The following is a 27,483-nucleotide window of genomic DNA, read 5'->3' on the forward strand; positions in this document are numbered from 1 at the left end:
TAAGCCGTTTCCGGAATATAAAAGAATAACAATGATTTTATTTGTCGTAATAGGAAAAAAAAACGATCTGCCCGAAAGAAAAATGGACGCTGACAGCCCCTCCATGTGACGTTTCCTGTCTGGTCACGTGACCGTGTGTTTAGGGGACGAGAATGAAGTTGTCTTTATGAAGGAGACATTTTGACGGAGCCAGGTTTTGGCAGAGGGGCTAATCTAGAATCTACACTCTGCCAGTGCCTTGCACATTGGGGGGGACATCGTTAGGGTGATGGGGGTTGTCCAAGAAGAGAAAGTGCAGAATCTGTCTGGTGCTTGATTGCAGGTGTCAGGTAAGTAGCTGCTGATAAATGTGTAGTTTTTCTCTACCATAAACTGCCAAACACCAGTCCACTGTGTGTCTGATATTACAGTTCTATTTCATTGGAATGGATTCTCAGGAGATCCAATACCAGGCACAACCTGTGGCAAGGGTGGCGCTGTTCAATAAAAAGAAAAAAAAACAGCTTTATTTTCCTAATTATGAACAGTCTACTTCAAATGGTCATAAAAGGATGTCACTGATCACATGGTTTCCACAACTTAATCCTTTCTTAGAGAACATTTATCATGCTAGCCAACTTTTAGGGGCGGACTTGACCACCTTAGACTGCCTTCACATGCCCTCATTGTCCGGACTGACCGTGGATGGGATTGTGTGAAACTGGTTACATTTAGTTGACCATTATTTTTCTGGGGTCTGATTCGCCATTTCTTATTTATTTTAAATCACTTTTTTTTTTGTTTGTCTTGTATTTTTTTTATGTTTGAGCCATAATCTTGAAAATGATGGAAACATAGTTAAAAAATGCTGTTTATTTCTGTCTTTAGCCCGTTTAGCAATTTTTTAGCCCAAACAATTGTGTGTTCTGCTAAATGTCGGTGCCGGCGGCGGGAAGTACTTACCTGGCCGTCTATTATTTGTAGTGTCCGTTGTGGGGTACGACACATCTGCCTTTTATTTCATTCAATAGGAGGTGGATGTGCAGTAACAAGCCCCGGACACTACAAGTAGACGGTCAAGATCCGCAAGTAAGTAACACCGGACGGCAGCCGCCACCACCGATTACAGCTTATCGGACCCTGATGCCCTATCCTAAGAATAGGGCATCAGTGTAAAAGTAGTGGACAACTTCTTTAAATCTGCTAAATACCTTGTCAGAGATAGAGAGGATTTGGACACTTGCGCCACCTATAGAAAGTAACAATCCCACAAGTCAATATCGACCACATAACTTAGGATAAAAGCCAAACCAGATACTCTATTTGCAGACACGTGTTTCGGGGCGTTTGCTCTTCCTAAGTGCAAAGCAAGAGATTTGATTTGGTTGTGCGAGATGCCTTAAAATCATTTTGGGAAGGGGAACTGAAGTACATGTGTGCAAAAATATTCGGTAAATCGGCCAAAAATATCTGGAAACCCCAAACCATGCCCACAATTATAAACAACAATAAAAAAAAAAAAATCAGGCACAAATTAAAAGGAGGAAATCCTCAAATGAAAACCGTGCTAAAAATGTACAAATAAAATAATGAATTGGGCCTTATGCTCACAAATAAACACAAAAATGTCAACAGTCCCAGACTAAATATGGACGTCTGAATATGTCGGCACTAAAGGATGATACTAATAATATTCTGCATCTTTAATGTATATTTTATGTCTGTTCTCTGCGTTGTCCTTTTATATCCTCTTTTTCTTATTCTGATAGGAAGACTATCTTCTAGCCATCCTGGATCTGTGACAACAGACCCCCCTAATTTAAGGAAGATGATACAATTAATGGAGAAATAGTAAATCTGATGTCTCATATCCGCATTTTGTGATGGGAACTGAACAAGACAAAGGATTTATTTCAAGATCCCCAATCAAAATAATAAAAAGGGCTAAAACCTGGGAGATATCCGACTCCGAGACGGAGGAAGAGTCTGCTAATGTTGAGACGGATGATGAACAGACTGCAGAATTGCCAAGAAAGGAAAGTCTTCATGAAGAACTTGAAGCCTCTGAGATATCTCAGAATAGACTGGAGGATCTAGATCTGAATACTAAAGTTCAACTTTCCACTGAGGTCCCTATATCTACGTTACCTGTGCCCTTATCTGATTCCACAACTCCCAGTCCAACTAAAAGAACCAGGAGGAGAAAAAACCCTGATGAACTGGAAGCTCACAGGTTACGGACAGACAAACAAAGGAAGGAAAAAGAGTCCAAAAGGCAGGAGAAAGAGAAGATCCGGAATCAGGAGAAGGATGAGAAGGTGAAACGAAAAGAATCTGCACTAGCGCTGAAGCTCCTGAGACCAGATCAGTGTGGGAAATACATGATGGTCCAGCTGGATGCCGGTAGGATGTTTTGTGACATTACGATCAATGGATGAGAACTACTGTAGACATAAACTGGAAGTTTCTATAGGTCACTATCAGAATGAGTTCTAGGTGGGGTCTTTAATGGTTCTTTTGATTTCTCTTTTTATGGGGTTCTTTAAAACAGAGACAGAGGTTTCACCACCACCAAATTCAAGAAAAGGCGTTCTCCCTCCACATTGGAGCCAGACAAAATAGAAATATTGCATAAGTATTAGAATTGAGAGAATCGACCAAGACAGGGTATTAAACTTGGGATTTATTCAGTTTGGAAAGACAAAGGCTTAAAGGGAACCTGTCACCCCCCCCCCAGGGCATTTTTAAGTAAAAGAGCCACCTTTAGCAGCACTAAGGCTAGTTTCACACTTACGTTGCTTGGAGCTGCGTTGGGCTGCGCACGGCCGCCGCTAACCTCCGCCCACAGCCACGCCTCCGGTCAGCTCCACCTATGGGCGCATGCGTCTTTTTGACGGTGCGCCGACCTGCGCCAAACTCACCGTGTTGCATTACTTTCTAGCATGTCTGTTTACTGCACTATGCATCTAGTTGGTATATACTCACTCCTGAATGCTATCTATGTGTTTTCAACTCTGCAAGCTTATATCTGGTAACCAGCTTTTCCAATCTCTGCTCTGAATCCACTCCTGTGTCTCCATTCAATGTCAGCAAGCAGTTAATCCTGAATGCTATCTATGTGTTTTCAACTATGCAAGCTTATATCTGGTAACCAGCTTTTCCAATCTCTGCTCTGAATCCACTCCTGTGTCTCCATTCAATGTCAGCAAGCAGTTAATCCTGAATGCTATCTATGTGTTTTCAACTCTGCAAGCTTATATCTGGTATATAGTTTTTTCAACTTACTCTGCTTGTCCCCTTATGTTGTGAGGTCAAGAAACTTTTCAAAGTGCTTTATGATCCATGTAGTGCTGGACATGTGTTTATTTGACCACAACATTTTATTGGGTCCTGGTGTCTCAATTTAGTGTGATTAACGAGCAGAGAGAGCCTAAAAAAAAAAACAAAAAAAAAACTTGGCCTTAACCTCCTATATATTCAGACCTAGCTAGGGGGAGCATTTATGCAGGGGTGGCATTTCTGCACATGTAATCGAAGTACATATATCAAAGTACTTCTGGCAGTTATAACATGGCAGTTAAACAGGACAGGAGACAGGTAAGACATTTATATACATCTACTCCCTGTACATTTGGAATACAACAAATATATACCATATGCATTTGTGTAATTTTTATCCTGGCCGCTGCATTCACACACATCCACCGCCCTGGCATTAACTCTCCACACTCCATCCATATTGGCCCCTCGCTTCTTTCCTCTCCTATGTATAGCACTCATGTTCTTTTCACATTGTTAAATTGCACAGATCCAGCCAGTCCCACCATTCAACACCAGAGACGCTCTCACAAATCACTTAACCATCTGCTCACTCTTTCTATCCTCCTTCTCCTAGTTGCAGGAGACATTGCTCCCAACCCTGGTCCCCCATGTTATAGAAAGTCAAACCCCCCCACTGCTACACTCAGAAACCCCTCTAATCTTATTAATATTCCCTGCATGCCATCTGTCTCTCTTAATTGTGCACTTTGGAATTCTCGCTCAGTGTGTAACAAACTCTCCTTCATTCATGACTTCTTCCTTTCTAATTCTCTTAACCTCCTGGCTCTTACTGAAACCTGGATCCAGCAGTCAGATACTACCGCTGCTGCTGCTCTTTCATACGGGGGGCTACACTTCTCTCATACCCCAAGATCAGACAATAGAGCTGGTGGAGGCGTTGGTCTGCTCCTATCACCAAAATGTACCTTTCAGGTTATCCCTCAAGTACCCTCACTTGTCTTCCCTTCTTTTGAGGTCCATGCCGTCAGACTCTACACCCCCTTCTCCATGCGAGTGGCGGTGGTGTATCGTCCTCCCGGCCCCTCCCATCAGTTCCTGGATCATTTTGCCACTTGGCTTCCACATTTTCTCTCCTGTGACATCCCTACCCTCATCATGGGAGATTTCAACATCCCCATTGCTCTTCCCCTCTCCCCATCTGCTACTCACCTTTTATCTCTAACCTCCTCATTTGGCCTTTCGCAGCTTACTAATTCTCCAACGCATGAAGACGGAAACTCCCTCGACTTGGTCTTCTCTCGGCTTTGTGCAGTGGATGATTTTGCAAACTCCCCTCTCCCGCTCTCTGACCACAATCTTCTTTCATTCTCTATAAAGAACTGCCAGGCTGCTCAGGTCACCCCCACTGTCCAGACTTATAGAAACATACAGGCCATTAACACCCAGAAACTTATGAAGAACTTGCAGTCTTCATTGGCCCCTATCTCCTCCCTCTCATGTCCTGATTCTGCATTGAAGCATTACAATGAAACACTTCAAACTGCCCTGGATGAATTTGCACCCCCTATAAATAGAACACCACAACGCAGACGGCGACAACCCTGGCACACGGTGCAAACACGTTTCCTGCAGCGGTGCTCCAGGTGCGCCGAACGTCTGTGGAGAAAATTCAATCTACACGAAGATTTCATCCATTTTAAGTTTATGCTTAGAACATACAACACTGCCCTTCACCTCTCCAAACAAACCTATTTCAACACCCTCATCATCTCACTGTCCAATAACCCGAAACGTCTCTTTGACACTTTTCATTCTCTACTCAACCCAAGAGTACAGGACCCAACCACGGAGCTCCGAGCTGACGATCTGGCCAATTACTTCAAAGAAAAAATTGACCAGATCCGACAGGAAATTATCTCCAAATCCCCTCATACCATGCACTGTCCTCCCTCCCCCACTGCATCTAACTCACTCTCTGATTTTGAACCAGTCACAGAAGAAGAAGTAAGCAGGCTCCTTGCATCTTCTCACCCAACTACTTGCACCAGTGACCCATTTCCGTCACATCTCCTCCAGTCCCTTTCCCCTGCTGTCACCCCTCACCTAACTAAAATATTTAACCTCTCTCTCTCTTCTGGTATTTTTCCCTCCTCATTTAAGCATGCCATCATACATCCACTACTTAAAAAACCATCCCTCGACCAAAACTGTGCCGCTAACTATAGACCTGTCTCTAATCTTCCCTTCATCTCTAAACTCCTGGAACGCCTGGTCCACTCCCGTCTTATCCGCTATCTCTCAGAAAACTCTGTTCTTGACCCTCTCCAATCCGGTTTCCGCTCTTTACACTCCACTGAAACTGCCCTCACTAAAGTCTCTAATGATCTGCTAACAGCTAAATCAAATGGTCATTACTCCATGCTAATTCTCTTGGATCTCTCTGCAGCATTCGACACTGTGGATCATCAGCTCCTCCTCACTATGCTCCATTCCATTGGCCTCAAGGACACCGTTCTCTCCTGGTTCTCCTCCTATCTCTCCGACCGCTCCTTTACTGTTTCTTTTGCCGGTTCCTCCTCCTCTCACCTTCCCCTTACTGTTGGGGTTCCTCAAGGATCGGTTCTAGGCCCCCTCCTCTTCTCCTTGTACACTGCCCCTATTGGTCAAACAATCAGTAGATTTGGTTTCCAGTACCATCTCTATGCTGATGACACCCAATTATACGCTTCTTCTCCTGACATCACGCCAGCCTTTCTAGAAAACACTGGCGATTGTCTAAACGCTGTGTCTAATATCATGTCCTCACTATATCTGAAACTGAACCTGTCAAAGACTGAACTCCTTGTGTTTCCTCCCGCTACTAATGTACCTACACCCGACATTGCCATTTCCGTCTGTGGTTCCACTATTACTCCCCAGCAACATGCCCGCTGTCTTGGGGTCATACTTGATTCTGAGCTTTCCTTTGCCCCCCACATTCGATCACTGGCTCGCTCTTGTCATCTGCACCTCAAAAACATTTCTAGAATTCGACCTTTTCTTACTTTTGACGCTGCAAAAACTCTTACTGTTTCTCTTATTCATTCTCGTCTCGACTATTGTAACTCTCTTCTAATCGGTCTCCCTCTTACAAAACTCTCCCCTCTCCAATCTGTCTTGAATGCTGCAGCCAGGATCATATTCCTCACCAATCGTTACACCGATGCCTCTACCTTGTGCCAGTCATTACACTGGCTACCTATCCACTCCAGAATTCAGTATAAACTTATTACCCTCACCCACAAAGCCCTCCATGGCTCAGCACCACCCTACATCTCCTCCCTTGTTTCAGTATACCACCCTACCCGCGCCCTCCGTTCTGCTGATGACCTGAGGTTGGTATCCTCAATAGTCAGAACCTCCCACTCCCGTCTCCAAGACTTTACACGTGCCGCGCCAATTCTTTGGAATGCACTTCCCAGGTCAATACGATTAGTCCCCAATCCCCACAATTTTAAGCGTGCCCTGAAAACGCATTTATTCAGACTGGCCTATCGCCTCAACACATTAACCTAACCTATCCCTGTGTGGCAGAGCCAAAAGTTTTACCATAACCAGGTTCCCAGCATCATGTTCCCACATGCTTTATGCATCCATTAGCCCTCTGTGTCCGTACTGTCACACACCTAACATTATGGCTGGTCCATACAATCAGGGCAACTGTTACCACCCACCTTTCGTGTCTCCCCTTTTTTCCTCATAGACTGTAAGCTTGCGAGCAGGGCCCTCACTCCTCTTGGTATTTGTTATAATCTACTGTATGTGATTATTGTTATGCTGTAATGTCTATTGTCTGTACAAATCCCCTCTGAAATGTAAAGTGCTGCGGAATATGTCGGCGCTATAAAAATAAAATTTATTATTATTATTATTATTCTGCCATTTAGAGACTTAGGATTGTGTTACTGTATGTCGTATCCTATGTAGGTATTTTTCATGCTCTTACATTTTTGCACTATGCATTTTTTAGCATGCTTTTTTTGCATTTTGCACTATGCATCCATTTAGTATATACTGTACACACTAATGCCACTTAGGGATTAAGGCTTTTGCTGGATTTTTATGTAATGGGGTTTTGAATAGAATTTCTGTCATTTATCTTGGAGATACATATTTGTTCAGGTAATTCTTTCCTGGAAGCTCTTATGCTTTGAGCGCCATTAATTATTTTGGTTTACCATTATTATATACTTGATAAATTGACCAAATGAATCACAGATATATACTTTTTTCTGGACCCTATTGTACCCGGTCGATTGGCCTTCTTCTTTTGCATTTATTGCTCCCATATGTATAACATTGTACTGCAATTTTAAATTGTTCATAATAAAAATTCATTGATTTTATGGCACATGGTTTCCAACCCCCTTTTTTGTATGATTTATGTATAATTGGAAATGCCGGTTTTCCTAGGCAAATATAATATTGTGATGCTCTGCATTCTGTGAAGGTGGCTCTTTTGTTTCTGATCCCTAGTAACACCGAAATATTGACTTTTATAACCAGGTCCCCATACCTGTAATGCGTCCCATAGGTATGTTGTGTCCCCCTGTATCATCCGCCTCCCAGCCGTCCATCATGCCCCTGTCTTGCATCTGGGCGCCACCTCCCATCCGTCCATCATGCACCTGTGCGCCGCCACCTCCTCCTGTGTAGTATGCCGGCGCCTGCGCTGTGACAACAGTTCTCGGGCTTGCGAAATGCGTGCTGCCCGTGAACCGGCATCAGGCTATCGCGCCTGCATGTTGCGGAGGCCCCAGATCCCGTCCCGCAGTGTGTTATCAGGCGATAGCCCGATGTCGGTTCTCAGGCAGCGCGCACTGCGCATGCCCGAGAGCTGTTGTCACAGTGCAGGCGCCGGCATACTACACAGGAGGAGGCGGCGCACAGGGGCATGATGGACGGATGGGAGGTGGTGCCCAGTCGCAAGACGGGCATGATGGACGGATGGGAGGCGGTGCCCAGTCGCAAGACGGGCATGATGGACGGATGGGAGGCGGTGCCCACACGCAAGACGGGCATAATGGACGAATGGGAGGCGGCACCCAGACGCATGATTGGGGCATGATGGACGGCTGGGAGGTTGCGCCCAGACACAACAGAGGCATGATGGACGGCTGGGAGGCGGCTGATACAGGGGGACGCGACATACCTATGGGAGCATTAAGGTATTGGGACCTAGTTATAAAAGTTAATATTTTGTCGTTACTAGGGGTCAGAAACAGAAGAGCCACCTTCACAGAGGGCAGCCTTAGTGCTACTGAAGGTGGCTCTTTTACTTAAAACCGCCCTGGGGGGTGACAGGTTCCCTTTAAGGGCGATCTTATTACAATGTATAAACATAATGAGGGGACAGTAAAGAGATATTTGTAATGATCTTTATAAACTTATGCCTGTGACAGTGGTAAAGGGGCATCCTCTACATCTAGCGGTAAGATGGTTCATTCATAATAACAGACCAGGAAATGTGTAGTTTTTCACCTGTAGTTCAGCTATGCTAGGAATGACAGTTCTCCCACAGCTGTACAGACATATTGTCCCTTCACCATGCTTTATACTTGGTCTCTGCTTTTTCTGGTCGACCCTAATTTATGGCATAAGGCCACCAGGGAGCCAATTTATGGCAAGTCTCTCTCCATTCCAACAAGGACAATTTATGCTCTTTTTGTTACTTATTTGTTATCTACAGAAAAAAAATGAACCGAATATGTCTCAATGGGAGAAATCCTGTTTAACTCTATGGTATCTTATTGCATTTTCTGCAGGTCTCCTACAGGATGTTGGATGTGAAGATCTATTGGAATCCTTAAGCACAGCCGGTTATAATTACGCTATAGAGCCGCACTCTGCTCCCTGTAGTGTCACTTGGCGGAGAGAGATGCCCGGAGACTGGACGTGTGTAGTAAGATGGGATTTATAACATTTGCACATTTACGAAAATGAATCTATGGAAACTTCAGGACCGCTATTAGGGCATTACTACCCTTACTGTTGTATGGTGCCCAGTGAGCAGAAGCATAGAGACTGTGTTATGAGTGGCAGAAGACACTAAATAAAAAATAAATAAAGTGCCTTCGCCACTCGGGGTCCACAGTGCGGTGGATGGAATAACCGCTGCTAAAAGAGGCAGAGCACTAAGGCGGTAATGTGCACAGGGTTTTAGCTGCACCCAGTGCACTGAAGCAGACTCTGTTATATGCACAGAGCTGCAAACAAAAGCATAAATAACACTGAGTCTGCACAGGGTCACAGACTTCCAGCGATGCAGATACGGTATTAAAGGTCACAGAAGTAGCCTTAAACACCAGGACTACTCCTTCTAGACCTACCGTAAAAATAGGATGCGGAACGTCACAACTGCGAACGCCCGACAGGCTGCAACCGCAGCGCGGCGTGAACTGAGTCGCAGAGAAAGCACCGCTCTGCTGCAAGCGCAATGCAGGACGCTAGCTGCTGGCAAAGATGAAGCTTGAGCGAGCTGGCGCTAATACTGGCTGATGCCCAAACACTCACACAGACGTATTATCAGAGGGAAGGGGTTCTTAATAAGTCAGTCACCAGTCCAAGCATCCATCACCATACATACAGCAGCCGTATGAAAATGCTAGCGCATGGCGGAACGACCATGCGCACTTTTTATAGCGTACGGGACCTGCCGGAAATCTCCAGGTCTCCAAAAGGAGCCAATAGGATCCGGAGCAGGTCCTGAGCACCGGACTCCTGAACTCCAATGGGAGCTCGTCCCGTGAGCATGCTCAGAAGATGGCACAAAGGACTTAACCTCTGAAGATAAATGTGAGAATCTGGATCCTGCATAGGCATGGTAGAAACCAGATTCCTAACAGACTGGGTCTGTGCCCCCCCTTCTTTGCTTCTGCTCTCCGGGTTCCAGGCAGTGGCCTAATGACCGCGGTGCACAGACGATGACCCATCGGGCCCCCGGCCCATGCACGGACAGCAATGCAAGCTGTCTGACAATCATGTACACATGGTACACTTTGGATAAAGAAGTGGTATCAATTCATAGAATCATAGAATGGTCGAGTTGGAAGGGACCTCCTGTTAGGAGTCAGATTTCTGCCTCTCCCTTGCTGAAATCTAGATCCTCACATACTGCAGTCTCCTGCGCCATTCCTGCTGTAAAGGAGATTGCAGAGGAGATTGCCCTGCGGCAACTCTCTCCAGAGGCTAAGTCCTTTGTTCCCTCATCTGAGCATGCTCATGGGACGAACTCCCATTGGAGTTCGGGAGTCAGGTGCTCAGGTCCTGTGTCGAATCCCATTGGCTCTTCCTGGAGCCTTGGAGATTTCCGGAAGGTCCCGTTCGCTATAAAAAGCATGCATGGCTGTTCCGCCATGAGCTAGTATAGTTATAATGCTGCTGCTGTATGTTTGTTGATGGATGCATGGACTGGTGAATGACTCATTGGAAACCCCTACCCTGTGATACTACGTTTGTGAGAGTGGTTGAGTTAGTGCCAGTATCAGCGCCAACGCACTATGCTCCTATATTACAGCAGCTAAGCGTCAGCATTGCACCTGCTAATTAGCGGTGTCTTCTCAGCGGCTCTGTCCTCGCCGCGCTGCAGTAGAAGCTCTGTTGGCGTTCGCGGTTGCGAACGCTCTGCACCCGATTCCTCCGGTAGGTCTAGACGGAGTAAGTACCGCCATATAGTGCTACTCCTGTCACGTATACCGCGGGTGTAGTGCTGACGTTCTGTGCTCTTAACAGACTCAGCGTTTTTGTATTTTGGTGTTTTGTGTTCTTTGACTCTGTGAGTTTAACAGAGTCTGTGCTGTGCACATTACCGCCTGATACCTCTGTCATCACCTAGCTGCGGCTTTTCCATCCTCCGCACGGTGGACTCCGAGTGGCAAAGGCACTTTATTTATATTTTTTATTTAGTGCCTTCCGCCACTCCTAACATTACACTAGCGCCAGGGCCTGGCTAGTGATGGAAGATCAGCAGCAACTTATGCAGTGCATACGGCAGCTGGAGAACTGGCTGGTTACTCTTGAGAAGGCTCTCACCGCTGCACAAGCTACTGATGCTGCTGTACAGGCTCTAACTGATGCGGTAGGCCGTATGTCCGTGTCCACCCTTGCACCGACAGTCACCCGCCTCCCGTTACCCGATAAGTTCTCCGGGGATGGCGCCTCCTGTAGGGGTTTCATCAGCCAGTGCTCAATCCACCTGGAGCTGCTGGCTGCGCAATTCCCCACAGAACGGGCCAAGGTGGCATTTGTTATATCCCTACTGCTGGGCAAAGCTCTGGAATGGGCTACGCCTTTATGGGGGTGCGGTGATCCTGAGATACGGACCGCAGGGCACCTGTTAATGGCCATCAAGCAGGTTTTCCTCTGCCCACGGGTCACGCATGACACGTATCTGCAGTTATTCGCACTGACTCATGGGTCGCTCTCGGTTAGCCAGTATGCCGTCCGTTTTCGGACACTGGCGTCCGAGCTGGAGTGGTCCGACAAGGCCCCTATCCCCGTTTTTTGACGTGGACTAGCGGAGCATGTCAAGGATGCTCTCTCCACTAGAGAGATCCCCCCCAGCCTGGAGGAGCTAATTTCTGTCTCCTCGCGTATCGACCTCGGTTTTTCGGAGCGCGGTATGGAGCGTGCTCACTCCAAGCGGAGAGCTAGCTCGGCTCCCAAATTTTTTGAACCTCTTGAGTTGCCTGAGCCAGAGGTTCTACCCCCAGAGCCCATGGAGGTGTCTCGCACCGGTTTTGATACAGGTCCGACCCAAGAGCCCTTTTGCAGTTGTTACCATGTGTGTGCTGCTTCTCAGGAAGCCAGCTCCCCGCAATGCTAGGAATCTGAACTGGTCGTCGAGATCTTTGTCCCTCCTCGTCTTAGGACTCAGGTTCTCGCCTAGGCACACGCGTCCAATGCGCACAACCATCGGGGCTATATGCAAACCACGAAGCTATTGGCCGGTGCGTATTGGTGGCCCCACAGGGCTCAGGCCATCAAAATATTTATTCAGGCATGCACCTCATGTGCTCAGGATAGCCTTCCTAGGCAGAGGGTGGCGACGGCCGCCGATTCACGGCGACGCTCTGTTGCATCGGCCGCTCCCGCCATTTCCCAGGTGTCTCTTCTGAAACCTGGTGACCTTGCCTCCACTGATGCCGTCCAGGTGTCCCGGTTTACCGTCTCACCTACCAGGACACCAAGCTCGCCTTCGGACGAGTTTGTGCCCTATGCCACCACAGGGCACAGCTTGATGGTCCGGAGGGCTCAGGGAGGAGGGGGCCCTAGGATGGGGGGGTAATGTTTGGAGTCAGATTTCTGCCTCTCCCTTGCTGAAATCTAGATCCTCACATGCTGCAGTCTCCTGCGCCTTTCCTGCTGTAAAGGAGATTGCAGAGGAGATTGCCCTGAGGCAACTCTCTCCAGAGGCTAAGTCCTTTGTTCCCTCATCTGAGCATGCTCATGGGACGAACTCCCATTGGAGTTCGGGAGTCAGGTGCTCAGGTCCTGTGTCGAATCCCATTGGCTCTTCCTGGAGCCTTGGAGATTTCCGGAAGGTACCGTTCGCTATAAAAAGCGTGCATGGCCGTTCTGCCATGAGCTAGTATAGTTATAATGCTGCTGTATGTTTGTTGATGGATGCATGGACTGGTGAATGACTCATTGGAAACCCCTACCCTTTGATACTACGTTTGTGAGAGTGGTTGAGTTAGTGCCAGTATACAGCGCCAGAGCGCTATGCCCCTATACTACAGCAGCTAAGCGTCAGCATTGCGCCTGCTAATTAGCGGTGTCTTCTCAGCGGCTCTGTCCTCGCCGCGCTGCAGTAGCAGCTCTGTTGGCGTTCCTGGTTGCGAACGCTCTGCACCCAATTCCTCCGGTAGGTCTAGACGGAGTAAGTACCGCCATATAGTGCTACTCCTGTGACCGTATACCGCGGGTATAGCACTGACGTTCTGTGCTCTTAACAGACTCAGCGTTTTTGTATTTTGGTGTTTTGTGTTCTTTGACTCTGTGAGTTTAACAGAGTCTGTGCTGTGCACTTTGGGTGCAGTTAAACCCTGTGCACATTACCGCCTGATACCTCTGTTATCACCTAGCTGCGGCTTTTCCATCCTCCGCACGGTGGACCCCGAGTGGCGAAGGCACTTTATTTATATTTTTTATTTAGTGCCTTCTGCCACTCCTAACACCTCCTGGCCCATCTGGTCCAACCCCCTGCTCAAAGCAGGATTCTCTAAATCATCCCAGACAGATGTATGTCCAGCCTCTGTTTGAAGACTTCTATTGAAGGAGAACTCACTACCTCTCGTGGCAGCCTGTTCCACTCATTGATCACTCTAACTGTCAAGAAGTTTTTTCTAATATCTAATCTGTGTCTCCTCCCATTCAGTTTCATCCCATTGCTTCCAGTCTTTCCTTGTGCAAATGAGAATAAAGATGATCCTTCTACACTGTGACAGCCCTTGAGATATTTGTAGACAGCTATTAAGTCTCCTCTCAGTCTTCTCTTCTGCAAGCTAAACATTCCCAAATCCTGCAACCTTTCCTCATAAGACAGGGTTTGCAGACCAGTCACCATTCTGGTCACTCTTCTCTGAACTTGCTCCAGTTTGTTGATGTCTTTTTTAAAATGTGGTGCCCAAAACTGGACACAATATTCCAGGTGAGGTCTGACCAAAGAGGAGTAGAGGGCAATAATGAATTCACGTGATCTAGACTGTATGCTTCTGTTAATACATCCTAGAATTGTATTTGCCTTTTTTGCTGCTGCATCACACTGTTGACTCATGTTCAGCCTGTGATCTTTTAGTATACCCAAGTCTTTTTCACATGTGCTGTTGCTCAGCCCTATTCCTCCCATTCTGTATATGCATTTTTCCTTTTTATTGACCAGATGTTGTACTTTGCATTTTTCCCTGTTAAAAACCATTCTGTTAGTTGCTGCCCACTTCTCCATTTTATTTATATCTTTTTGAATCCTCTCTCTCTTCTCTAGTATTAGCTATCCCTCCTAGCTTTGTGTCAATCAGTTTACCCTCAATTCCTTCATCTAAATCATTGATAAAGATGTTGAACAATACAGGGCCCAGGACAGAGCCCTGTGGTACCTCACTTGAGACATTCTTCCAACTGGAAGTGCAGCCATTTACGACCACCCTTTGGGTCCTATCACTAAGCCAGTTATGAATTCACCTAACAGTTGCCTTGTCCATTCCAACTTAGTCATTTTGTCAATAAGGATTGTGTGAGATGCTTTGGTGAAGTCAAGATACACTATAGCTACAGCATTTCCCTGATCCACCCAGTCAGTGATTTTGTCATAGAAGGAAATTTTCAAAGTTAGTCTGACATGAGTTATTATTATTACAAACCCATGCTGACTCTGGTTAATCACTTCATTTTTATCCAGGTACTTACGTAAATGTTGTTTAGTAATTTGTTCAAAGATCTTTCCTGGTAAAGATGTCACACTCACCGGCCTATAATTCCCTGGGTCCACGTTCTTCCCTTTTTTCAAGATGGGAACAACATTTGCTCTTCTCCAGTCTTCTGGGACTTCTCCTGTTCTCCAAGAATTTTCAAAGATTATGGAGAGTGGTTCAAAAATTTCTTCTGCTATCTCCTTCAGTACTCTGGGGTGTAATTCATCTGGACCTGGAGACTTGAATTCATTTAGGTTAGCTAAGTGTTTCCTCACTATCTTTCGGTTTATAGATATCCTGCATTCTTCTATTCCCTTAATATTACACTGAAGCACAGTTGATGTTACATTTCCTTTCTAAGAGAAAACAGATGCAAAACAGGAATTTAAAAGTTCGGCCTTCTCAACATCCTGTCTTACCAGTTCATCATTTTCATCCTGTAAAAATCCTATAGCATCTATGACTTTTCTTTTACTTTTGACATATCCCCAAAATCCTTTATTATTGCTTTTGACATCTCTTGCAAGCCTTAATTCATTGTCAGCTTTATTAATCTGATTTGTGCCCTGCAGGTTCTGCAGACAGCATTATATTCTTCTTTAGATATGCCTCCATCTTTCCATTTGATAAACATTTCTTTCTTCATTTTTAGCATGTGCTTAAATTCTGTGTTCATCCATCCTGGTTTCCTTAAATGCTTCCCATTCTTGCCTCTTTTCGGAATTGTTAATGATTGTGCTTTGAGAATCTAATTTTTCAAGATTCAAGGACATTTTTGTCCTTCATGATATCCAGCCATTGGATCCCTCTGATTCTCTTTCTGAATCCCTTAAAATCTGCCTTTCTGAAATCTAACCTTGATGTCTGAGTCTTCACAGGTCTTCCTCCTCTGGTTATCCAAAATTCTAAAATAGCATGGTCACTACCTCCTAGGGTCCCAGCCACTTTTACCTCCTAAACCATTTCCTCCCTGTTTATAAGGATTAGATCCAAGGTAGCAGTTCCTCTTGTTTTCTCCCCTACCTTTTGGAAGATAAAGTTGTCAGCAAGAGAGGATAAGAATTTCCTTGACCTGTTAGTTTTGCCTGAGAGAAATTCCCAACAAATGTCTGGATAGTTGAAATCTCCCATGACCACTATGTCATATTTTTTGGAGAACTCGGCCATTTGGTGCATAAAGAGTTCATCCATTCTTCAGCTTAGGCGGCCTGTAGTAAATGCCTACAATGGTGTCCTTTCCATTGGTCTGTCCTTGTATTCTTACAGGAGCAATAAATCAAGGACAATTTTTGTCAAAAATTGACACAGAAAAATCTCACCAAAAAAGAATATAAATATACAGCAATAGGTGGAATTAAAACATAACTTTTAATCTGTTGAATAAAAAGCCTAATATGTGTGTGTCACCCAATTGAAAAAACACATAAAATGCCGATTTAATTAGTGAAGGGTCCCTAAAAAGAAGGGAAAACCCACCTCGGCACACTATTGAGGATGTAAATTATCACCTAAATAATCATTAGAATAGGTAATAGTATATCTCCAGGATACAGCAATTGATAAATCACAATTGAACATATATATGCCATAACCTAGATTGCACATATATAACAAAAATGGAAGCCACAAGGTAACGGCTACACATATTAACAAGAATGTGAGAAATAAACAAGGAACAATCTCACCGCCAAAATGAAGCAGAGCCGGGAGTCTTCAGAGATCCTGTATGTATGCAAGGGTCCCTGGTAAATAACAATGGTAAGACAATAACCTGTCAGTCCCTATGGAGCTAACAGTCATCTATCCCCCAAACTCCCGCTCTGACAAGGGCAGTCCACAGCTAACCCTATATTGCACATGCCCTGCACTTTCCCTAAACAGGTGTACCAACGCGTTTCATTCAAGCAAATTCCTCAGGGCACTAGCTTGTCATAAAGTGCCATAGTGCTATAGCTAGAGAGACATAAATCCTTCTACTCTCAATGCTGCCTACAAGGATTTATGTCTCTCTAGCTATAGCACTTTATGTTTCAGTGATTCCAATGACGTCATATTTCTTTTCCTGTGTTAGTAGTTCCAGTTCTCCTTGTTTGTTGCCCATGCTTTGTGCATTAGTATAGAAACATTTTAGTTTGTGATTGGTTTCTCTTTCTCCAATATTTTTATTATTTAGATTTTTTTTGTCTTTGTTCTTTCCTCCCACTTCTAATAGCAGAGTTCTCAATAGCATTTGTCAGGTGTATGGCTTTTTCTGGCCTTTTGCTTCCCTTCCCACATTGTTCTAGTTTAAAGCTCTCCTTACAAGTGTAGCAAGGCGACTTCCAAATACCTGCTTTCCAGTCTTCGTAAGGTGCACCCCATCTCTAGCGAGTAGTCCATCGTATAGGTAATTCACTCCATGATCCAGAAATCCAAATCCTTGCTGATGGCACCATCAACGAAGCCAGTTGTTCACCTGCAGAATCTTATTCCGCCTCCTTGTTCCATGGCCATCCAAGAGATAATTCTGCTCTAAGAACTCTTCACCTTCCTTAATGATGTTCAACGTAGCTGACCTCTCTTCGAGATTTTGCAACTTTTCCTCCAACAGGGACACAAGCTTGCATTTGTGGCATGTGAAGTTTGGCTTTTCCACTGGTAAGTCTGTGAACATGTAGCAAGAAATGCAGCTCACCAAATGGCTCCTGGCCTCTTCCATGTTCTTATTGTTAAATAGATTCCAAAGCGGTGAAAAATGTGCCAAAATTAACCGGCGCGCGATTTACCGATGTCCTCCTTTCAGCTGCAGCAGACAAAATCCAGTGTTCTTTGGGCTCGCAGAGACTCTTTGCTTATCCCAGAAGGCACTGGGAATATACAAATTCTCTCCTCAGGACTCTTACCCTGGTTTCTTACATATATTTCATATAATAGTAGATTTTATTATGTTATATAGACAATAAATACTGTTTGTAAAAAAAACTCAGTCTTTAAATCGTGGAACTTCAAAACATGGTGTGGCGGGATTTGTTCCTTTTATGTGATCTTACTTGGTCATTATGTGGTGGTAATATATGGTCCGGCCATGGTATGACTGAATAGTACCACATACAAGGGATAAATCCAGTATCTAGTGGTTGTAATATGTGATCTTTTCATGGTGTTACGGTATTTGTCCCTTGTATGTGGTGTTAGTTGTCTTTTGTAAAAAATTTGTGACACATTCTCTTAAAGAAAATTAAATACAAATATTCCTAAAATAGTATTGGATATTTTAACAAATGTTTAATGGGGTAAGGTAGAGTAGGGTCCGGTCAAAGAGTCGTGGCGGCAGCTGAAAAAATCTCTTGGCCAAAAGGTGACGACTATGTATGTGATCTGATGTTGGATGGAAACTGTTAAAGGGAATCTGTCATCCTTTTTTTGGCCTATAAGATGCCGGCACCGACATCAGGGGCTTAGCTACAGCATTCTATAATGCTGTAGCTAAGCCCCCGATGTAACCTGAAAGATAAGAAAAAAGAGTTTATATACTCACCCCAGCGTCCGGTCCGGTCCGATGGGTGTCGCGGTTCGGTCTGGCGCCTCCCATCTTCATACGATGCTGTCCTCTTCTTCCCTTCCTGTCGTGGCTCCGGCGCAGGCGCACTGCTCTGCCCTATTGAGGGCAGAGCAGAGTCCTGCAGTGCGCAGGCGCTGGGAGAGGTCCGGCGCCTGCCACTGCAGTATTCTGCTCTGCCCTCAACAGGGCAGAGCAGTGCGCCTGCGCCAGAGCCACGACAGGAAGGGAAGAAGAGGACAGCATCGTATGAAGATGGGAGGCGCCCGACTGCAACACCCATCGGACCAAGAACGGACCGCCCCTGGGTGAGTATAATCTAACTCATTTATCTTCTCTTTCAGGTTACACCGGAGGCTTATCTACAGCATTACAGAATGCTGTAGCTAAGCCCCTGATGTCGGTGCCGGCAGCTTATAGGCCAAAAAAAGGATGACAGGTTCCCTTTAATGTGTGATTGGCGAGGAAATGTTGCAGAAGGTGAGGGCAGTGAGACTGTGGAGGGTTCGAGGGGTGGAGGAAGAGGCTGCAGTGGAGCATTTGCTGAGCTTTTAAGGGGGCCTGGAAATGTTGCCAGTATGTGGCCCTGACGTTCCTGGTGGCAGCCTTGGGAAACTTTATAGATATTTGAAAACTAGCTCCAAAGAAAGGTGGAAAAGTGGACCGAGCAACCAATAGAAGTCCTCATTTTTGGGCATTTTCTTCTTTTTTTTTGTTGCATTATTTTTTCACTTGTGGTCTGGGTCCATATTGGTGCTGCTCTCATTTTCTGCCTCTCGTGTTATTTTGCAGGAGGGTCTAGAGCTTTGCATAGGAGAAGAACATGAAATGCTGATACTTGTGGAGCCCAAAGACTTTCTCTTAAATGTTCGTTGCTGCAATCAGGTAACGAGGATGAGCGAGAAGTGTGTGAAAAGGAGTCCATGATCCACTACTATTTTCAAGTTCTCGGTTTGCAGATAGGGAATGGTAAAATTCTCCTGCAGATCTATCTTGTAACCGTGGTGCTCAAATTCAGATTTTGTTAAAATTATATGAAGTCTATGCAATCATCTGTAATCTGCATATATTATCAACATTTCTCATGTCCTAGTGCGCTACAATGTATCAGCGCAGGTGAAATGTATCAGGATTGAGTTAAGGCTAAATTTTCATTCGTTCATTCTCAATTTATGAGCAAAATCTGTATTCAGTCACAACACATTTCCTATTAATGAGATGAGATGATAGTTGGTGCTTTTAAAATTCTATGTAGAGAGTAGCTAGAGGCAAACAGACATTCTTCTGCAAATTATCCACAGAAGTTTATGAGCACCAACTGTTACCTCCTATCTTAGTAATGGGAAATCTGTATTCACTAAAGACACACTGTACCGAGCGTGAAAGATCAGATCAGGAGGCAAAATAAGCCAATTTCTCAATAAGCTATATTACAAAGTTTCTTATTTACATGTGCACCATTCATTTATTAGAAAAAAAAAACAATAATTATTCATGAATAAAAATTACATTAAAGTTGCAAATCATTAATTATGCAAAAATCATAGGTGTGGTCTGGAACTGTTAGAGTAAAGAATGAAATAATTTACAGAAGTAACCTGCTGAATTTCCCGCAGATCCAGCACCGCCACTCCGGTGCACCTATAGTGAGGATATCCTGTCTGTCAAGTGATGTCACGTGAATGATAGATGCGACATGAATGATCACTGTATGGTCTGACAGAGACCACCACAGTGGTGGCGCTAGAAAAGAGGGATATATATAAACATTTTATAAATGTTTGTCTTCTTGTTTTTTGTTTTTTTTTTTAACCCCAGTGTAAATGCCGCTTATCTCTTGAATTTGACTTTATTTTTCTTTTATTCCTGCTCCTCTCCGTTCCTGAGATGTGACCCTTTTTCCCCCCTGTATGTAATTCTAATCTTTGTATCCAAGTGGGCGTGGTCAACAATTTACTGTGGGAGTTTTCTTAAGAACCACGCCCAGCTGGTCTTTCTGTATGATTACATTATTGCTCTGTACACCGCAGGCTCCAATAACCTCCAGTAATGAAGAGACCCCGGGTTCTGTGTTTGGATTTGCCAAGAAGTATCCTGATAAGAAGATCACATTGGTCATTTTGGGACTTCGAGACTATTGTAGGCAAGTATTGTTATTTTCATAGGTCCTTTGTTAGAACTGTAATTCATTTAATGGGGTTATGCGGGACTTTAGCGATTGATGACAGATCTGTAGGGTAGGTCATCAGTATGAGGGCAACGGGGGTCTGACACCTGGCACTCTCGCTCACCAGCTGTGTTAGCTGTGGCCCGATGTAAATGGTGCACAAAGCAGAACAGCACAGCTGAGTATATCGTCAGAGGCTTCCTCGGTACTACAGCTCAGCCCCTATTCACTTCAATAAGAGTTGAGCTGCAGTATCTGAGAGTGGCCACTACAGAGTCTGTTCACTGTTTTAAAGAGATCCTGTGTAAAGGTACGGCCATAATGGCCCCGATGTACTGATTTAATGGATACCTGTAGTGAAAAAATCTGTAACCCTGGTACTTGTTTAATTCACCTTAGAAGTTTTGGTGCAATAGCCTCTTCATGCATAGGGGCAGGACTATGGCTAGTGTCTTCAGCTCTGCTGTAGCACCTCAACATTTGTATTGGCCTCCTTCTTTAAAGTTTGTGCTAGCGTCTCTCTTGCCATGGGCGGCATTTGTGCACATTCATGTTCCAACATTCTCTAGCAAAATGGCGCCGGAGGCAGAGCTTGCTCAGGTTAACCTTTGGCAGTCTCCAGCAAAAAGGCACTGGTGGCTGTGTATGCACAGATTGAGATCTCAGGTCAGTGACAAGCTGAGATCTCGATCTGTGCATGCGCTGCCGGTGGCGCCATTTTGCTGGAGACCGTATGGACATGAATGTGTGCAAGCACCACCAGTGCCAATTGCAGCGCCAGCGCAGAATGAAAAGTAGGAGGCTCATACAAATTCGGAGGGGCCACGGCAGCTCCAAAGACCCTACGTAGTCCCTCCCCGATGCACAAACAGGTTATTGCACTAAGGGTATGTGCACACTGCGGATTTTGATGCGTTTACGCAGCATTTTTGGACGCGCGGAATTACCTCAAATCCGCAGTGCAAAGTGCACACAATGTTAACAAATGGGAAATGCAAAAACGCTGTGCACATGCTGTGGAAAATTCCATGCGGAATCGCAATAGTTTATTTTACACAGCATGTCAATTCTTTTTGCAGTTTTCTCCGCAGCGTCTTACCCTGCATTTTCTGCCAAGAGAAGCGGATTCTCTGCAGAAAATGCCACAGGCTAATCCGCAACGTGTGCACACACCCTAAAACTCCTAAGATAAATTAAACAAGAACCAGGCCGCATATTTTTTAATTACAGGCATCCATTAAATCAGTATAATGGGGCCATTATGGCCTTACCTTTACTTCAACAGGTTAAATCATCATCACAGGCTGTCTTTAAATCCAGCTGAAGCTGGAAATAACTGAATAGTGATGGTGCCGGTTGTCGCACCCCCACCGGCCTGATATCGATGACCTCTCAAAAGGATACACCATCAATTTCACAGTCCGGGAAAACCCCTTTAAGTTGTCGTATCACAGCCAAGAAGAAAAATATCATTGTGATGTTGATAATTTTGGGGGAAGGTCTCTAAATAAAACCGCGTACAGTGAGTGTCTAGACTCTTCCATTAGATGTTTATTCACACTCGTAGATGTCAAAGGTTGTCTCACAAAATGGAGAGACATTCGCTGGAGGTGAAAACAAGGCCTGACGTGGAAGATGGTTGGGTAACCTGGAGACAAATAGATGAGGTGAGGTAACTGGTTGTTTTCTATATTTCAGTATAAGTAATATAATATTTAGTCAACCCTATCTTTGAAGTTATAGTGACACAGGATGAGTAGGAGACCTTAGGCCTCATTTATCAAAATAGTAAAGACTAGCCATTTCCCCTAGCAACCAATCACAGTGCTGCTTTCTTTTCCAAAGCAGTTTAAAAAATGAAAGCCGAGTTCAGATTGGTGGCTATGGGCAACACTGACAGTTTTAATTCACGAGGGCTATTAGGTTCAGCTTTTGGGGTCTTTATTATGCTCAATTAAGGACCACAGGTTCTCTAGAAATACGGCAGAAGTGAATCAATGGCGTCAGTGACCGCTCAGCTCTCTGGGTTCAGTGCTTGAGGGACTTGCAGTTCAGCGCTGCTTCTCAAATTTTCTGAGTATTACTTATAGGGACTTCTTAAGAGGTGACATATACTAGGCTGTATGAAGGCTAATTTTATAATGTATTTGTATTATTCTTGTTGCGCTCTGTGGGAGGTCAGGCCCTTGTGTATCTACAGCTGTATTACAACATGGAGGTGTTAAGCCTAGACACTTGGAAGCAGCTCGGGCAGCATGTATGTGCCGTGACGAAGAGCGTGGCTCAGCGCCCATTTCGGTGAGTGTTAAGATATACATACCTATTATATATATATATATATATATATATATATATATATATATATATATACACACACATACAGTGGGTACGGAAGTATTCAGACCCCTTTAAATTTTTCTCTTTGTTTCATTGCAGCCATTTGGTAAATTCAAAAAAAGTTCATTTTTCTCTTATTAATGTACACTACGCCCCATCTTGACTGAAAAAACAGAAATGTAGAAATTGTTGCGAATTTATTAAAAAAGAAAAACAAATATCACATGGTCATAAGTATTCAGACCCTTTGCTCAGACACTCATATTTAAGTCATATGCTGTCCATTTTCTTGTGTTCCTCCTTGAGATGGTTCTACTCCTTCATTGGAGTCCAGCTGTGTTTAATTAAACTGATAGGCCTTGATTTGTAAAGGCGCACACCTGTCTATATAAGACCTCACAGTGCATGTCAGACCAAATGAGAATCATGAGGTCAAAAGGAACTGTCCAAGGAGCTCAGAGACAGAATTGTGGCAAGGCGCAGATCTGGCCAAGGTTACAAAAGAATTTCTGCAGTACTCAAGGTTCCTAAGAGCACATTGGTTTCCATCATCCTTAAATGGAAGAAGTTTTGGACCACCAGAAGTCTTCCTAGACCTGGCCGTCCAGCCAAACTGAGCAATCGTGGGAGAAGAGCCTTGGTGAGAGAGGTAAAGAAAAACCCCAAGATCACTGTGGCTGAGCTCCATAGATGCAGTAGGGAGATGGGATAAAGCTCCACAAAGTCATCTATCACTGCAGCCCTCCACCAGTCGGGCCTTTATGGCAGAGTGGCCCAACAGAAGCCTCTCCTCAGTGCAAGACATATGAAAGGCCGCATAGTTTGCTAAAAAACACATGAAGGACTCCCAGACTATGAGAAATAAGATTCTCTGATGAGATGAAGGGAGAACTTATTTTTGGTGATCATTATAAGTGGTATGTGTGGAGAAAACCAGGCACTGCTCATCACCTGCCCAATACAATCCCAACAGTGAAATATGGTGGTGGCATCATGGGGGTGTTTTTCAGCTGCAGGGACAGGTTGACTGGTTGCAATTGAAGGAAATGTGAATGCAAACAAGTACAGAGATATCCTGGATGAAATCCTCTTCCAGAGTGCTCTGGACCTCAGACTTGGCCAGAAGTTCACCTTCCAACAAGACAATGACCCTAAGCACACAGCTAAAATAACAAAGAAGTGGCTTCAGAACAACTCTGTGACCATTCTTGACTGGCCCAGCCAAAGCCCTGACCTAAACCCAATTGAGCATCTCTGGAGAGACCTGAAAATGGCTGTCCACCAACGTCCACCATCCAACCTGACGGAACTGGAGAGGATCTGCAAGGAAGAATGGCAGAGGATCCCCAAATCCAGGGGTGAAAAACTTGTGGCATCATTCCCAAGAAGACTCATGGCTGTACTAGCTCAAAAGGTGCGTCTACTCAATACTGAGCAAAGGGGCTGAAGACTTATGACCGTGTGATATTTCAACTTTTATTTTTTTAATACATTTGCAAAAATTTCTACATTTGTTTTTTTTCAGGCAAGATGGGGTGCAGTGTACATTAATGAGGAAAAAAAAATGAACTTTTTTTAAATTTACCAAATGGAATGGCTGCAATGAAACAGAGTGAAAAATGTAAAGGGGTATGAATACTTTCCGTGACAAATTTGCTGTAGTGGGATTTCTTATGGATTGTTTAGTCCCTCTTCAATCTGTTTGACACCTTTCTTTTGTATGTGGATTCTTATGTTAAAAAAAGGATATAAGTTTTAATCTATATACCATTGTGTGGTACCAAATTTCTTTTTTACATTTTGGTTGCCATAAAAGTGATGTAACTATTTTAAAATGGCCATTAATGAGTCCTGACCTTATTCCCATTGGAAATCTTTGGGCTGATCTGAAATCTGCCATTGGGAAAAAGAACCCTGCAAACATTCAAGAGCTTGAACAATCTGCAAAGGAAGAGTGGGAGAAAATACCAGCTGAGAAGTGCAAGAAGCTTATAGATGGCTACAAGAAATGTTTGGAGGTTGTCATCAATGCCAAAGGGTGTGCAACCAAGTATTAATTAGGGGCGCCTTTATTACTACACATGCAATTAATTCTGTTCCTTCTTTGTTTTTCAACTTACATGTTGCAAATTCAATGTTTTATTACTTTGGCGCACTAATTAAAAAATCCTGAGGATATAACTTTTGTACATTTACATTTATTTCTGAATATATTGTAGTCTATAAAAATATGAAGGAGTGCCAATAACCGTGACCAGCATAAAATCTTAAATCTCTCATTTTTAAAAGAAAAAAAATCGTATTCCATATCCCTGCCTCCATAAAAGAAACAAATATCTTATTTATCCTGTACAGTAAAAGCCTTAAAGGGAAAAAAAAAATGTCAGATGTATGCCAAAATGTTACTACTAAGAACTGCAGCTCATAATGCCAAAAACTTACACAGTTCGACAGAAAAATAAAAATGTGTGCCTTGGACAAGGGTGACCTAAACCAAATATTTTTTCACAAAATTCATAATTTCTTTTAGTCAAAGCTATACAAATAATAATTGTACTCACCCACAAAAATACTTAATAGTGTTCACATTGGGGGGTACCCTGCTCTTACATCACATAATTTATTTGTCCGTAGGAAACATTGGGAAGCTCAGTCGTACTCATTCTGCACCTCGGTGGGCAGCTGGCGTGGGTGGGGTCCTCGAGGATCACTCACAGGTTTACCCCTGGTTTGGAGTAGGCAAATTCAACAGTTAAACAGAGTTAGTCCGGCAATGGCTGCAGCCATAACCGAAGCTTATCCTTCCCCGCAGCTCCTCATGCAGGTTAGTTGTAGCATGCAAAGTAGCTCTCTACAATATGTACTACAACTCCCATAATGTATTGGTTTCCACGATCGCTTTATCGTCTCTCTCTGTCCCTCTCCAGGCTTACGCCGCGTGCAATACTGAGCGGGAAAAACTCACTCTCCTCTCTGATCTACGGGTACCACGTAAGGCGGGTGACACAGAGGAGGGTGATGACCCAGATGATGATCCTAGCAACACACAAGGTGATGAACCAGCTCGGAGGAGAGAAAGACGAATCGGTCCAGATTTATCACGACGGATCTGGCTTTTCATGACTGCGTCTAGTCCGGAACTAGTGTTGGATCTGAATTCATAGCATGTGTCTGTAGCAGCTGCTGTCATTAGTTCCTAACAGACCTGACCAGTAAGAACTAGGAAATTCTTTTTCTAGGCTGGATTTAAATTAAACATAAACCGTCTGTAATAATGAAATTACCTTGTGTCGGCTGGTCAAGTGTATAAGAATATATTAGTACTGCAGTGACAGGGGAACTTGCCATTACGGCATATTAATACTTGTGTCTTCCTTATTTCTTGAAGGGTTTGTACACTTTTGCAATTTTTTTTATTGCTCAATATATAATAAAATCAAATTTAAACCATTACCATTTTGAGTGTACAGCTCCTGTTCTCTTATGTGTTATATATAAGTATATACTACGAAGAAGTCCTATTTGTAATCTGGTACTACAGTTATGATTGCAGTTCTACATAGGAGCTGTTCACACTGAATGGTAGCAGTTTTTAAATGTATAAAAATATATATATCTATATTTTAGATTAACTAATCAGTTAATCTATAAATAAAAGAAATACAAAACTGCTACCGTTTAGTGTATACAGGTCCTCCATGGAACTACAATCATAGACCATCAAGTATAAACATGACTGTAGTATCAGATTATACATAGGATATGTTTGTGGTCTAAAAGTTGTAGACATATATTTTCTCCTATTTTGGAGTATGCAAATATATTCATTTCTTCCACGACTGCCATTTTGGCTATTCCGTTCCTATTAAGACCTGTGTGTGTAACAAGCTTAAAAATCATTTCACCTGACAAATAAGCGGTTTTAATTTGAGACAAGTCATGTCACTGGTCTATGATCATAGGGCTGTATACACTACACAATGGGATATTTGTAATTCAGATTATTAGTTTCAAAAGTGTAAATGCCAAAAAGGAGATTTTTGTGTACTCACCGTAAAATCTCTTTCTCTTAGCCTTTAATTGGGGGACACAGAACCGTGGGTGTTATGCTGCTGTCCACTAGGAGGCGACACTATGCATAATCTGAAAAAGATTAACTTTGGCTCCTCCTCTGCAGTATACACCCCTGGACGGCGTCAGCCTTCTCCAGTTTTGTGCAAAAGCATTAGGAGGAATATACCAGAAACATAACCATGCCTGTAAAAAAGGCTACTATAAACAGGCTCAAACAACAATATGAGAACCCAACCGTAACAACGGCCCGCAAGGGCAACAGGGTGGGAGCTGTGTCCCCCAATTAAAGGCTAAGAGAAAGAGATTTTACGGTGAGTACACAAAAATCTCCTTTACTCTGTCGCCTTATTGGGGGACACAGAACCGTGGGACGTCCTAAGGCAGTCCCTGGGTGGGAAGCAGTGGACGAATATTGTGCTGACAGTCCCCTAGACTTGGGGTACTGCCGCCTGCAGGACCCATCTACCCTGGCTCGCATCCGCTGAGGACTGGGTATGCACTCTGTAGTGTTTTGTAAATGTGTGCAGGCTAGTCCAAGTGGCTGCCTTACACACTTGATGTGCTGAGGCTTGATGCCGAATGGCCCAAGAGGCCCCTACCGCCCGCGTAGAGTGTGCCGTGATACCGGCCGGAAGGGGAGAATTGTTGAGGCGGTA

General features: G+C 44.1%; 1 protein-coding gene across 2 annotated transcripts; it reads left to right on the plus strand.

The window, feature by feature from the left end:
• Positions 1-125: 125 nt before the first annotated feature.
• Positions 126-26,206, plus strand: EME2 (essential meiotic structure-specific endonuclease subunit 2). 2 transcript variants are annotated; one of them, XM_073553633.1, is made up of 9 exons: positions 126-329; positions 1,749-2,382; positions 9,066-9,202; positions 19,042-19,134; positions 20,280-20,392; positions 21,984-22,083; positions 22,599-22,714; positions 25,388-25,577; positions 25,681-26,206. In XM_073553633.1, the coding sequence occupies exons 2-9, from the start codon at positions 1,863-1,865 to the stop codon at positions 25,915-25,917; spliced, it is 1,506 nt and encodes a 501-aa protein (XP_073409734.1). In that variant the 5' UTR covers positions 126-329; positions 1,749-1,862; the 3' UTR covers positions 25,918-26,206. The 2 variants fall into 2 exon arrangements, with proteins under 2 accessions (XP_073409734.1, XP_073409735.1); XM_073553634.1 differs by lacking the exon at positions 126-329 and adding an exon at positions 1,040-1,068.
• The last annotated feature ends 1,277 nt before the right edge of the window (positions 26,207-27,483 follow it).

The sequence above is a fragment of the Dendrobates tinctorius genome, unplaced genomic scaffold (genome assembly GCF_039654945.1).
Source record: "Dendrobates tinctorius isolate UK_male_01 unplaced genomic scaffold, ASM3965494v1 ptg000202l, whole genome shotgun sequence".
Classification (NCBI taxonomy): domain Eukaryota; kingdom Metazoa; phylum Chordata; class Amphibia; order Anura; family Dendrobatidae; genus Dendrobates; species Dendrobates tinctorius.